Source organism: Vigna unguiculata, chromosome 5 (assembly GCF_004118075.2).
Source record: "Vigna unguiculata cultivar IT97K-499-35 chromosome 5, ASM411807v1, whole genome shotgun sequence".
NCBI lineage: Eukaryota > Viridiplantae > Streptophyta > Magnoliopsida > Fabales > Fabaceae > Vigna > Vigna unguiculata.
The window spans coordinates 45,988,187-46,000,048 of record NC_040283.1 but is presented as its reverse complement, the minus strand read 5'-3'; the positions used below and the strand labels follow the sequence as shown (position 1 = coordinate 46,000,048).

Genomic DNA, 11,862 nt, shown 5'->3' with positions numbered 1-11,862 from the left:
TTTAAAAAAAAAAATTTAATTAAATCCTTTCGGTACAAAATTATTAAAGACTATAATTTTTTTCTTTGAAAGAAATATAATATATTATTTCAAAAATTAAGATTTAATTACCACATTTTTTAAAACAGATATCAAATATATATATATATATATATATATATATATATATATATATATATATATATAAACGAAATTGAGTATCTCTGACTAATTAAACCAAATTTTAATAAATGATACTGAACATATGGGAAAATTTCGGTGTTGTGTATACCTCAGAATATAGTCCAGACGCATAAAACAAGGCTGCAAAACAAAGCTAACAGCAGCAACACCATACAAAATTCTTGGACAGGGAATTCATGTATATTTATTGGTTTCAAATTTCGGTGTTGTGTATGCTTCAAAAGAACAATCATGTACAGCAAAATTTCGGCTTTGTTACTAATTCTATTTAATGCAGTGATTGTTGAAGCACCTTGGAGAATAGCCGTGTGGATCTTCTAGGCCGAACTGTCACAGATTTCTTCATGCTTCTTAAGAACATTCCAACACCTTTATCACTGCAACTTTGACCCTTTGAGTGTCTGTTTTTCTTCTGATGTTTCATTTTATATTCCTGATCACCACACTTTTCAAGCGGCTCATCAAATTGGTAGCATCTGGAAGAAACACAGTATGATTATGCTCAAAAACCAGTTACATAAAACCTTAATTAACTAAGAAAAATGTTGCTGAGGGGAGTAATTAATTACTCTGAATTCTCCCTTCCCTTAACATTTTTTCCCACCTCCTGCAGATAACGAGATGTTTTATACATTCATCACAAGAAAATTCATAAAAGCAAAGATAATAAGTATTGGTCTCATAAAACTGTTTAGATTGTCAATACTCAGAGAAGTTCATAATATGTTCCCTCACAGACCCTATACTTCATCCCCTTCTGCAACACACACAAACATATAAAACAAATAGTTCTTTTCACAGATATGTTACAAAGGATTAAAAGAGTACTATCACAAAAATAGAGGACAAGATACAAATTATTGAGAGCCGAGTTTCACTAGAAAACAACTAGCAAATAGTGAGAAAATAAAATACCATACAAATCCCTGTTCAAACTACAGTGAAAAAGATATCAATATCAATAATGAGCTGAACTTTACAAAAGTGGACAGAGTTAGGAAACTGCATTCAGTAAGAACATGAATCTTTTAATGATGAGATTACTTTCACATATGTAAACAAAGATCCAAATAAAAACAACACATTACATATTTAGAAGGCCAGAGATAGCATAGCACCATACCTCTTCTTCAGCAAATGAAGGGATATTCTTCACATCAGTATCCAAATCAATCTCCCTTGAATTTCCCTGTTCCACAACTAAATCGTTCTTAGGATCAACTAAATCTGGGAGTCCACCATCTTCAAAAATTTCATCACCAGGATTTGAATCATGATGCTTTAGTGTCTCGGAACCACATATGAATTTAATGAATGGAGTATTAATAGCCTTAAGGGTTTTCTCAGATACATCTTCAGCACAAGATTCAGCACCAGAAAGATAATTGTTTGGTGCAGCATATCTGACTAAACCTAAGGCAGTGGATTGCTTTTCATTTATACCTTTTCCTTGTGAAGAACTCCCTCCTAAGCAACCAAGATCCTGCAGAAGACTCCTACATTCATTCATCATACACACATTCTCACTCACACATACCTCATTTCTATACTTGTTAGCCCAATAAGATGGGGATGAATTCAAATCGACACAAAGGTTAATCCCCTCCTCTGACCACCCATGGTACTCAAAACAAAGAGGGGAAACATCAGTAATTTCTATCAGTGAAGAAGTGAAATCTTTCTCCTGTGAACAAACACCAGATTCTACATCTCCACAGTTATTCTGATGAATATCAGACAACCTTGTCTTCTTTGAATCTCTATCAGACATTGTATACAATACACAAAGTGAACCTGTAATTGATGAACACAGCTTCAAATGATTGTACAAAAAAAGAAAGAAAGATAGATGCAACTAAAGGTAGAATAACTCAATCTACACCTCATGTTCCCTAACCCCTATCCATTAACTGTAAGTTTGTAACAGACACAATGTGCAACTACCGTCCAATCCAATCCATAGTACGAGGAAGCATGAACTTCATTAAGGTTAAGATCATATTCTTGCAACTTCCTTTTCTTTTCTTTCTTTTTCTTGATGAGGGTTTGTTTTTTCATGGCTGAGAGAGTTTATTAAGACACGCAACAGCTCTCATTGGTGGCATTGAATGAGATTGAAGCACAGAAGGAAGAGAAAATAAAGAAACAGTTTTTATTTTACTTTAAAGGAAGTGGGAAAAAGAAAGAGAAGGAACATGAGTAATACCTGATCCCAAATCTTGCGGAGAATGTCAGAGTCACCTAAAAATGGAAAATAAAGATTTGGAAAGGTTTACCTTTAATATAATTGTTGGGAGAGTCTAAAAGCTATTTTTCACAAGTATATTTATCCTGTTATTTTATTTTGTTATGATATTTCTCGTATTGTAATTAAATGATCTGTTTCTCTAATTAATTTTAAATATTTAGATAAAATAATATTTTACTGTATTTATTTAAATTTATTTTCCCTCATTAGCATCGAATTGTCGCTTTGGCCGAGTGGTTAAGGCGTGTGCCTGCTAAGTACATGGGGTTTCCCCGCGAGAGTTCGAATCTCTCAGGCGACGATTTGAATTTTCATTTATTTTGTTTTTTCTTATTCAGTTTATTGTTTTTTTTTTTTCATAATCAACATTTTAAATCATTAAAAATTAAAGCAGCAGTGAACATAATAAATCAAATTTTAACAATTTTAGTTTTGATATACAACAACAATAGACTAATTAATTATTATGGAAGTTATATATTTATTACGAAAACAAGAAAATATCTTCAAGAAATTAAATATTATAAAAACTTCTAAAATTTTATCATTAAGATTATCATATTCCAGATAAGTTTTTCTAAATATTTTCAAGGTAACTTTAAGTACTTATCAAATAATGATTTAAGCTTTTTTAATATTAAACACAAAAATATAAATATGCCTTCATATATGTTATATTATTTAAATATTCTTTTAGGTGAGCCATTTGTTTGAAGTATAATGTATTACCAATCATTTATTTTAGAAGACTCTTCAACTAATTCAATTTAATAGTATGTCTTTAAATTTTTGGGAAAAAGAATCACATTTAATTAAGTCTTATTTTGGAATAAATATGCTTATTTTTTCACTATTTTTTATATTTTTTTAGTAATTTTTTTCATTTTTTTTATACAATCACATCGCTACAATTTAGATTGTAGATATCTATTTAATAATAGAAATTACAAATATTTCTATTCTCATTATTATACTTACTTTGGTAATTACTAGAAGGCAGACTTTAAAAAAGTAGTATTCTATGCAAGGTATTTTACATTTCCCATAAATTTAACTGTTTAATAATATGTGATTACTTTTTCTCCTATTAAATAATGAAATTTGAGAACCAATAATTTAAAAAACATTCTTTATTTTTTATTCTCTTGATTCAAATTGATATTCTTATTTTTTTTTAATATTATCATATTTGAACCATCAAATGCAGAAGAGCTTTAAAGGTTTATTTAAATTTGGGAAATTGTTCAAGATTTATATGGAAGTGTTAAAAAAACTGTTAACGATATTGAAGATTTTTGTGAAGGTGCTGTAACAACCATATAAATTAATTTTTTTTAATAAAATATTCAAGGCAGAAGTAATGTTCAACCAACTTTGTTTGAGTTGATGTATTTCTTTAAATTAAATCGGTTTCGTTTATGTTTTTATAAAAAAGTTAATAGATATGTCTATTAATATATTCTTTAATACCAATAAAAACGAATTATTTTACTTCTTTAAGTCATAGATTTTATTTATAATACTCTATAACTCGGTTAATGGTATTTTATTTTATTGTCTCTTTAGTCACAAAAAGAAAATACACCTATTTTTTTCATAAAATACTTAGTTTTCTTTATGCATCAAATATTGAATGATTACAATAACTACAAATGTTACATTTCCAATAAAATTCTTACCTTTACAAGTGTGCATAGTTTTTTTTTTCCATATATAATAACAATTCATCAAAACACTATAATCTGGAAATTTGGATCATATGAAATGCTCATTGATAAAAAAGACTCCAATCGAATATTTGAATTAATTATTTTTTTAACCTTATTTAAAGGGCCTAACCGGCATAGATTATATAAGTAATACACCAACTAAATTATTATAACAATTATTATCTTTATATATACAAACACTAAACGCTAAGAAAATTAAGAGAGGAGACATGAAAGGATGCCACGTGTTAGCACCCTACCAAACACACGCAAATAGGTGTTTGAGTGTAATAAGTCACAGAAAATAATAAATAATAATAATAATAATATAACTAAAGTCTCTCTTTCTCTTTCTCTCATTATTTTATATTTTAGATCCGTTATCAACGCTCTTTCACTCACCCCATTGCATTTTTAAACTCCTCTTTATATGTTACAACCTTATTTAACTCACTTTTTTGTTTTACTTCATCCATGTGTCTTTTCATTCAGGTCACTCTTAAACAGTAGATGTCCGGTTTTTATTTAATTTTTAAATATTTTTAATAACTAAAGTTTGATAATTCTTTTTAATTTGATATTTTTTAAGTAATTTTAAAATATAAAAATAAAAAATATCACTTAAAAAATATTATCTCAATATATAAAAAAATTATTAAAATATTATTTTCTTTTATGTAACTATTATGTAATAGTAATAAATCATTAACTCATATTACTAGTACCATTAAAAGTTTAAATATGAGTTCTTTTGTAAAATAGGATTATTTTAAATTTGTAATTATAAAATAGGATCACTTGATTTTTTTTGAAACAGAATGAAGTCGTCATAATAAAGTCGTCAGGACTTATGACCATATTTAGATTAAAGTTGTCATGAATGTGACCGATTTTTATTTTTTATTTTTGTAAAACTGAAGTTGTCAAGACTCATAACAACTTTAGTTCTATATTTTATTAAATAACTGATATAAATGTTAACGACTTCTTTTCTAAAAAAAATAAATAAATAAACCGAACACATTTATGACGACTTCGTCTTATTTTAAAAAAAAAAGTCAAATTACCCTATTTTCCAATTACGGATTCAAAATTTTTGTTAAAAAAAAGGCCTTGGATCTGATATTCAGCTTTTAGAAGGATTTTACTAGGTCATTGGGTACTCTGGAAGAGAAGAATAATTCATAAAAATGGTTATGCTTTGAAGGAGGAAAAAAGAATGAATACTTAGCCTCTGATCCATTGAGAGAGGAGAGAGTCATGATTGGCAGACCTATGTTAATTTATTGTGTATCATGGCACCACTTCCACATTATATATTAATCACTCCATTAATTACATCAAAATCACTCACTGCAACTCAAATTACAGGTAAGCCAACACCATTGATGGACCCTTCCAAACCCATTATTTAATGTCAACGCGTCTTCCAACAACCAAGTCCTAACCATCATTATGTTTCTTTATTCAAACCAACCACATTTCACTGCTTTCCCTTCTACTCCAGTACAAAAAAAAATCTGCATGCACAGTAATTTATAACAGTATTTTGCATCAAACACTCTCTTGCATTAAAATACGATTCCTTCAACAAGATGAAAAAACGCGTGAAAAGAAGAATCAGCTCTTGCATGGCTTCATGAAGTGTGTGTAAAGTGTTGTAGTTGGAATTGGTTTATCTTATATAAATGCAAGTAATGAAGCTAATTTACCTAACCTAAGAACTCTTTATTTAGAACCCAAAAATCTCTCTTCATCCGACAAACAAGAACCACAAACATCTCTTCCGATGCCAACTATTATGCTTAGGTTTTTTCTTCTTTACAACCTCCTTCACCCATTTCTTCTGAGTCTGGTTCCTAAGAAGGTGCGAGCCATTCTCTCTCCTTCCTGGTTCCGATCCTCCACCACCACCACACCACCAACACCAACACCAACACCAACACCATCATCTTCTTCTTCGAGTGCCTTCACAAGAATTTCAATGTCGATGGATCCCACCGAGCTGAAGCGCGTGTTTCAGATGTTCGACCGCAATGGCGACGGGCGAATCACGCAGAAGGAGCTGAGCGATTCGTTGGACAATCTGGGTATTTTCATTCCCGACAAGGAACTGGCCGTGATGATCGAGAGGATAGACGTTAACGGAGATGGGTGCGTGGACATCGACGAGTTCGGGGAGCTCTACCAGACGATCATGGACGAGCGTGACGAGGACGACGACATGCGAGAGGCCTTCAACGTCTTCGATCAGAACGGCGATGGCTTCATCACCGTGGAAGAGTTGAGGACCGTTTTGTCCTCGCTCGGGTTGAAACAGGGAAGAACAGTGGAGGATTGCAAGAAGATGATCATGAAGGTGGACGTTGATGGAGATGGGATGGTCGATTACAAAGAGTTCAAGCAGATGATGAAAGGGGGTGGCTTTAGTGCTCTCACCTGATTTTTCTTCATCTGCTTCCGTTTACTTTCATGTTTCGGATCCGTTTTTTTTGGAAGCTATAATGGTTGTGGTTTCCACGTTCGAAACGTCATCATCGTTCCATTCTTCAATTCCCATGTTGTAAATAAATCTGGGGAGAAATTGTTACATGATTTAGGATTAATCTTCATATGTCAGGTAACTCTGTTATGTATTTAATATATATATACATGTGTGTGTCTCGTGAAGATTAGTCCAGAGCATCAATGTGATGGTTTTTGTTTATCATGGGAGGGTGTAAGATTTAGACCAATCCCATCTCATTCATCTTCTTCTAGGTGTGTAACCTGAGCTCGTGCCTCGTACTTACCATGCATGTCATGTTTTTATGGTTTTGGAAGAGGCACGCGTCCAGGATTGATTGTGTGCGTGTGTGTGCGTGTTATTTTTTCCAATGGACTTTTTTTTGGAGGGTTAGCACCTGGTTTGATATCTATAAATGAGATGAGCCTTTTTGTCTTGGTAATGCAAGACTTAATTTTCTTCACTTTGGATGAAGGACATTAAAATCAGGGAACTACTCTGTTATTTTTGTTGAAGTTTTTAGGCGAGAATGGTTGATTCTATTTTTTCACTCTACAAAACTGTGTTGGATGATTCTGTTGAATTTTGAATACTTTTTTTTCAATCAAGTTCAGCATTGAGATTTGGGATAAATTCACATGAAATAAGAAAACATGACTTTAGTCACAGGTTAAGTGATGACCAAATATCAAAATAATTTAGTAAAATAAAGAATGAAATGGCTAAATTATACTTAATGCTTTTAAACAAAAATAATAAATCATGTATAAATTATACTTTGAAATCAACATAATCCACAAAATGGTAAACACCAGATAATAAATTTCCAAGTAAACTATATGCCGCCTGAAGTTTAACTTGAACGTTACATGATATAACAACACTACTTCAAGCAAAATCACGTCTACATGCCGACAGAATAATGTTAGTCTCCGATGTTTAGAAGACTCTTTAACAATCTCAACCAGAATGTCTCCAATTAGGAAACAGGCTATAATAGCACTTGTTACCCACTATCTGAATCTGATTTTTCTTCCTCAATCTCTCTAATACTTCGTACTACAGCAGCAACTTTTTCAGAAATATGTTCGGTGTGCTTCTCTAAATCATTCAGAATCAAATTTAACTGCTCTTCATATGCAGCACAACGACGTTTGCACTTTTGCCTTTCATTGTACAACTCAAGTGATAGCTCACGGATTCTTCTATCCTTCTCATCCTGCGGCACTAAGAATGAAATTATCAAAAAACTTATCCAAACAGCTTGAGATGTGCTTTCGATGTTATTCAACAATTTAATCAATCAGATTCACAACTATTTTCTTCCATTTTTTCTCTTTCTCAACACCGGTCAATGTCATGTAGATGTAATAATTTACTAAGAGGAGTGTAACAAGACACTCAATTATTGGTTAAAATTTATGAAAAATACAAAATTATGGTGTGACTCATTTATTTTTTGGAAAAAAAAAGTGGGACCTAAAAAAGTTGGGTTTTCTTTAATAAATTTTAGCCAAAATTGTTTGTTAAAAGTTACTGCTATATCTCATTTACTGATTATCATATCTTCTTGATGCAAGACTGACAGAACTCCATTATGGTCTAAAGAATATATAAGATGTTTAGGAGAATCAATGGTAAACACTGCTTTCAAAAAACTAAAAGTCTGCATGACAGGAATGCTAACAGGAAGGTTTGGTTGGGCCAATGGAGAACATGTATAAAAACAGAGGCACCAGTAAGAAGGCAACAAAACATGAGAAAATGGTTGGGGTCGAGACATAAAAGACCAAAGTGATAAATGTTTTGCAAACTCAGGGACTATAGTAATTGGCACTCACAATTTCAACCCAAAATTAAGAATTTACTTGTATTTTGTTAGACAAGCTTATCTTAATATGTCTATTTCAATCCCCCCAAAACTGATGTCAACCCCAGACATTAGGAGTGGAGATCTTATCAGTTCAATCAAAACATACTTATATGATGCCCGGTTCAATCAAAACATACTTAAATTGTTCATTAAAAGTGCACTGTTTGACTGATCTTCTTAGATTTCATCAGTTTGACGACAACAGAATAACAAATAACAAAGGAAACAGGATTTGGGAACTGTGCATTCAACTATAGATCACAAATCATTCTTCTTAAGAATCATCTAGTCACATTTGACGTTGTAAAGGAAAGACATACCTCGCTAACCAAGTGCTTCCCAGATCCTCGCCATGGAACTTTACTGGGACTCATTAGCTTATGATTATGCTCCTTTACAAATTTGGTGACAACCCACTTCCCTCCATCCCGTAAAGCCAGCCTTATCATGGCCTGACAACCTTCACGAGTGGCTGGTGGTGGAGGCAGCACCCTATCTTTTCTGTGTACATACTTTTTTGCACGAAAGCCTTCTTTTGAGCAGACAAAATCTTGACCAATAACCTGGTTATTTACTCGTGAACGACGGTTGTGATGTATTCGTACCGTAAACCCTATTCGCCTACCATAGGCAATGTAGAATTCTCTCGCTTCCTCTCTTGAATTGAACTCCATGCCTATGAATGGTTCAACAGCTTCTATATCTGTTGGAATTTCTGTTGCAGGTAGTTCGACAAACTTCTCATCTTCACTTCCACATAATTCTAGGTTTTTTGAAAATTCATCTATTTTCCCGTGTTTCTCACTAATTTCTGCTTGCATATCAAGGTCACTATCATCTGAGTCAAATCCCTGGACAGATTCGTGATCCATAGCCTCACTATGGCAGAAGAATTACACAAATAATTAGATTATTCTTCCAAACCAGTTTACCTAATATAACAATATATTAAAAAAAATCACGGCATATGCATAACTTTAGTACTCTTGACACAACAATCATGTAACATTTCAATTCCATAATAAAACAAAGTAACAAACCAGTGAGACAGTACATCATTATCGAATAAGGTCAAAATACACATGACCAAATCATATGTAAATTCATAATAACATTAGTTCTTAAAGAGAAAACATTTCAAAAAGAGTTATTTTCTTTACATCATTTAAGTCATAGTAAAATTTTACATATATGTTGCCTTCAGAAACAGTGCATAGCATACAACACTGACTTCGGATTCAATGAGGGGCAAAAGTTACATTTGATTTCAATGCCGCTAACTTGCTTCTTGACTTGAGAGTTTATACAATATTCATAGTTCTGCAAGTTTACCAAGTTTCTCCAAAAAAGAATTTGGTACGTTAACTCATTTTCTCTACACATTATTGTGAACTCATAACAGTCTGCGCCTTATCTTAAAAGTTTTATTTGACAAACAATAGCTATTTGATTATCTAACCATAAATACTGATAATAACGTTCAACCAGAAAAGGAAACAACAAAGCCCAAGGAGAATTTGAAAGAGATTCTAAGAAGCATTTCTTATAATATGAACACTTAAGATGAAAATCGAAAGAGTTTGACAAAGCTTGTGAAAATAATAATTAATCCTCCTTGAAGCTTTGTTTAGCTTATCAAAACAAGTACAGTTAGTATTTGACCTTATTCCTTTTTGACTTCCCATCTCCTTAGAAGAAGCTCCTCCAGTTATACTCTACTTTCCGATTTCAACTTTCCCATCATTAATAAAAACTAACTTTCCCAATAGAAAGAAGAGAAGCGTAAAAGAAGTTGGGTCAAACATTATCTAAAGGAGCTAGAACTACATTGGACTGAGCACTCACGAGTTGAGACCTCATAAAATGAATTTGGGTTCAAATGTGCAGTTTGCACCTCAACTTCCCAAGGCCATTAGGCGCTAGACTATGTGAAATGAAGAATGCTTCGAGTAGAATCTAATAGCTCGTTATGGGCAGAGAACTTAGGTTCTGTGGAGGAGCTTAGCTCAGTGGCAGTGTGAAAGTTCATTCCACTGAAGTTCCTACAGTTTTCAGAAATAATACAGACCTTGTTTTTCCAAATGGAGATACACATTTCACTAACAAAGATCCCAATCTAGATGAGCATTGTGCACGACTTTTCTTTCACCATTGCTGCAGGTAAGGTACCTCTAAAACCCTAGACTAAAAAATAATGGCGGACACGGGATAAGTATATATTAACACAAAATACATTCATGAATCTAACTATGATTATTTTGTCCAAGTAAAACAAACAAGAGAATGTTAATTTTCATTAACTAAAAATATACATAGAATTTTTCAAAAATGCGAGAAGATGAAGACAACAGTTTACTACCTGTCCAGCACAAGAACCACCCGAGATAAAAATCAGCCAGATTTCAACATGTTACTGTAAAACCTGCAAGAAGAACATGCAAGTTATTAACATTGCATTACGGTTTCCTCTTCACCCATGAATGCCCCATCTAAATTCTGAATTGTCTGTGGAATTGACTGCTCACGAAACATAGTATTTCCTGATGGAAAGTTTCGAAATAACCGAAAAATTCAAAGCACGAGTTCTAAAAAAAAAAAAAAACGTTGGTTTTCTTGATGAATACAAATTCGGAGCAGAAAAATGACACCAAGAAGAAAAAGTTGAAGAAGCCTTACTTACCCCTCCTCCGATTAGGTCCGCCAACCTAGAGTGGTGAATTTGGATCGGGTCGGGCTTACCGATTTGGGTCTCTCCGAATCCGAAAGAGTCGCAAACAATCAGTCACCATTGATGTACGGACGCATGACCAACAGTGACACCACAGACTGATGCAGTACACGCTCGCTCAGGTGTTATTTATTTATTTCAAAATTAAAAAAAATAAAATAGGCACAGTTCAAATAACTATTCCCACCACCTGACTACTATTTAAAGCTCCACCTACGCCTTTAAATGACCTTCTTACCCCCACACCGAACTGAACGGAACGCTTTCACAAATATTTCCGGTCACCGGAGCAAACATTCATGCACTCCTCTCGTAAGAAAACTTAAATATTTTTTTTCTCAAGTTTATACTTACGTGACTATATTTTATTAACTTTTGAAACACGAGATGAAAAACATAACAAAATGTTCCATAAGATGTTTAATAATTATTGTATGCACTTCGAATATAAGTTATTAAAGTTAAATTTAATTTAAAAAAGCAATCAAAATTATATGAAAAATTAAATATTATTCATATTCATATCATATTAGAAGAATATCTATAAAGATAAATTTATTTTCAAAATGGAACACACTTATATTTACGATGTATATTTATTATGAGACATTTGAT

General features: G+C 32.4%; 3 protein-coding genes and 1 non-coding gene across 8 annotated transcripts; 2 read left to right on the top strand and 2 right to left on the bottom strand.

The window, feature by feature from the left end:
* Positions 1–245: 245 nt before the first annotated feature.
* On the bottom strand, positions 246–2,460 carry LOC114185661. 3 transcript variants are annotated; one of them, XM_028073525.1, is made up of 4 exons: positions 2,390–2,460; positions 1,307–1,977; positions 753–790; positions 246–659 (listed from the first exon to the last, which is right to left on the bottom strand). In XM_028073525.1, the coding sequence occupies exons 2-4, from the start codon at positions 1,952–1,954 to the stop codon at positions 452–454; spliced, it is 894 nt and encodes a 297-aa protein (XP_027929326.1). In that variant the 5' UTR covers positions 1,955–1,977; positions 2,390–2,460; the 3' UTR covers positions 246–451. The 3 variants fall into 3 exon arrangements, with proteins under 3 accessions (XP_027929326.1, XP_027929325.1, XP_027929327.1); XM_028073524.1 differs by lacking the exon at positions 2,390–2,460 and adding an exon at positions 2,066–2,336; XM_028073526.1 differs by lacking the exon at positions 2,390–2,460 and adding an exon at positions 2,128–2,333.
* A 190-nt stretch (positions 2,461–2,650) lies between these two features.
* TRNAS-GCU lies at positions 2,651–2,732 on the top strand. Its single transcript has one exon. It is a non-coding gene; the product is annotated as a tRNA-Ser (tRNA).
* A 2,978-nt stretch (positions 2,733–5,710) lies between these two features.
* Positions 5,711–7,088, top strand: LOC114183098 (calmodulin-like protein 7). The gene has a single exon (XM_028069964.1). It carries the CDS (start codon positions 5,930–5,932, stop codon positions 6,581–6,583), a length of 654 nt encoding a protein of 217 aa, XP_027925765.1. The 5' UTR covers positions 5,711–5,929; the 3' UTR covers positions 6,584–7,088.
* A 314-nt stretch (positions 7,089–7,402) lies between these two features.
* LOC114183513 (protein FAR1-RELATED SEQUENCE 5-like) lies at positions 7,403–11,507 on the bottom strand. Of its 3 annotated transcripts, none has more exons than XM_028070557.1 (4): positions 11,200–11,507; positions 10,879–10,941; positions 8,840–9,398; positions 7,403–7,873 (listed from the first exon to the last, which is right to left on the bottom strand). In XM_028070557.1, exons 3-4 carry the CDS (start codon positions 9,389–9,391, stop codon positions 7,769–7,771), a joined length of 657 nt encoding a protein of 218 aa, XP_027926358.1. In that variant the 5' UTR covers positions 9,392–9,398; positions 10,879–10,941; positions 11,200–11,507; the 3' UTR covers positions 7,403–7,768. The 3 variants fall into 3 exon arrangements, with proteins under 3 accessions (XP_027926358.1, XP_027926356.1, XP_027926357.1); XM_028070555.1 differs by having other exon boundaries at positions 7,403–7,865; positions 11,200–11,426; XM_028070556.1 differs by having other exon boundaries at positions 7,403–7,865; positions 11,196–11,407.
* Between the last annotated feature and the right edge of the window lie 355 nt (positions 11,508–11,862).

Excerpts from the sequence above, each read along its gene's own strand:
- LOC114183513 (XM_028070555.1), bottom strand. The coding sequence starts at position 9,391 with ATGGATCACGAATCTGTCCAGGGATTTGACTCAGATGATAGTGACCTT. Across the intron at positions 7,866-8,839 it reads GGAAGCACTTGGTTAGCGAG|GATGAGAAGGATAGAAGAAT; the intron begins GTATGTCTTTCC and ends TTAGTGCCGCAG.
- LOC114183098 (XM_028069964.1), top strand. The coding sequence starts at position 5,930 with ATGCCAACTATTATGCTTAGGTTTTTTCTTCTTTACAACCTCCTTCAC.
- LOC114185661 (XM_028073525.1), bottom strand. The coding sequence starts at position 1,954 with ATGTCTGATAGAGATTCAAAGAAGACAAGGTTGTCTGATATTCATCAG. Across the intron at positions 791-1,306 it reads CTTCATTTGCTGAAGAAGAG|GAGGTGGGAAAAAATGTTAA; the intron begins GTATGGTGCTAT and ends CGTTATCTGCAG. Across the intron at positions 660-752 it reads AAGGGAAGGGAGAATTCAGA|ATGCTACCAATTTGATGAGC; the intron begins GTAATTAATTAC and ends TGTTTCTTCCAG.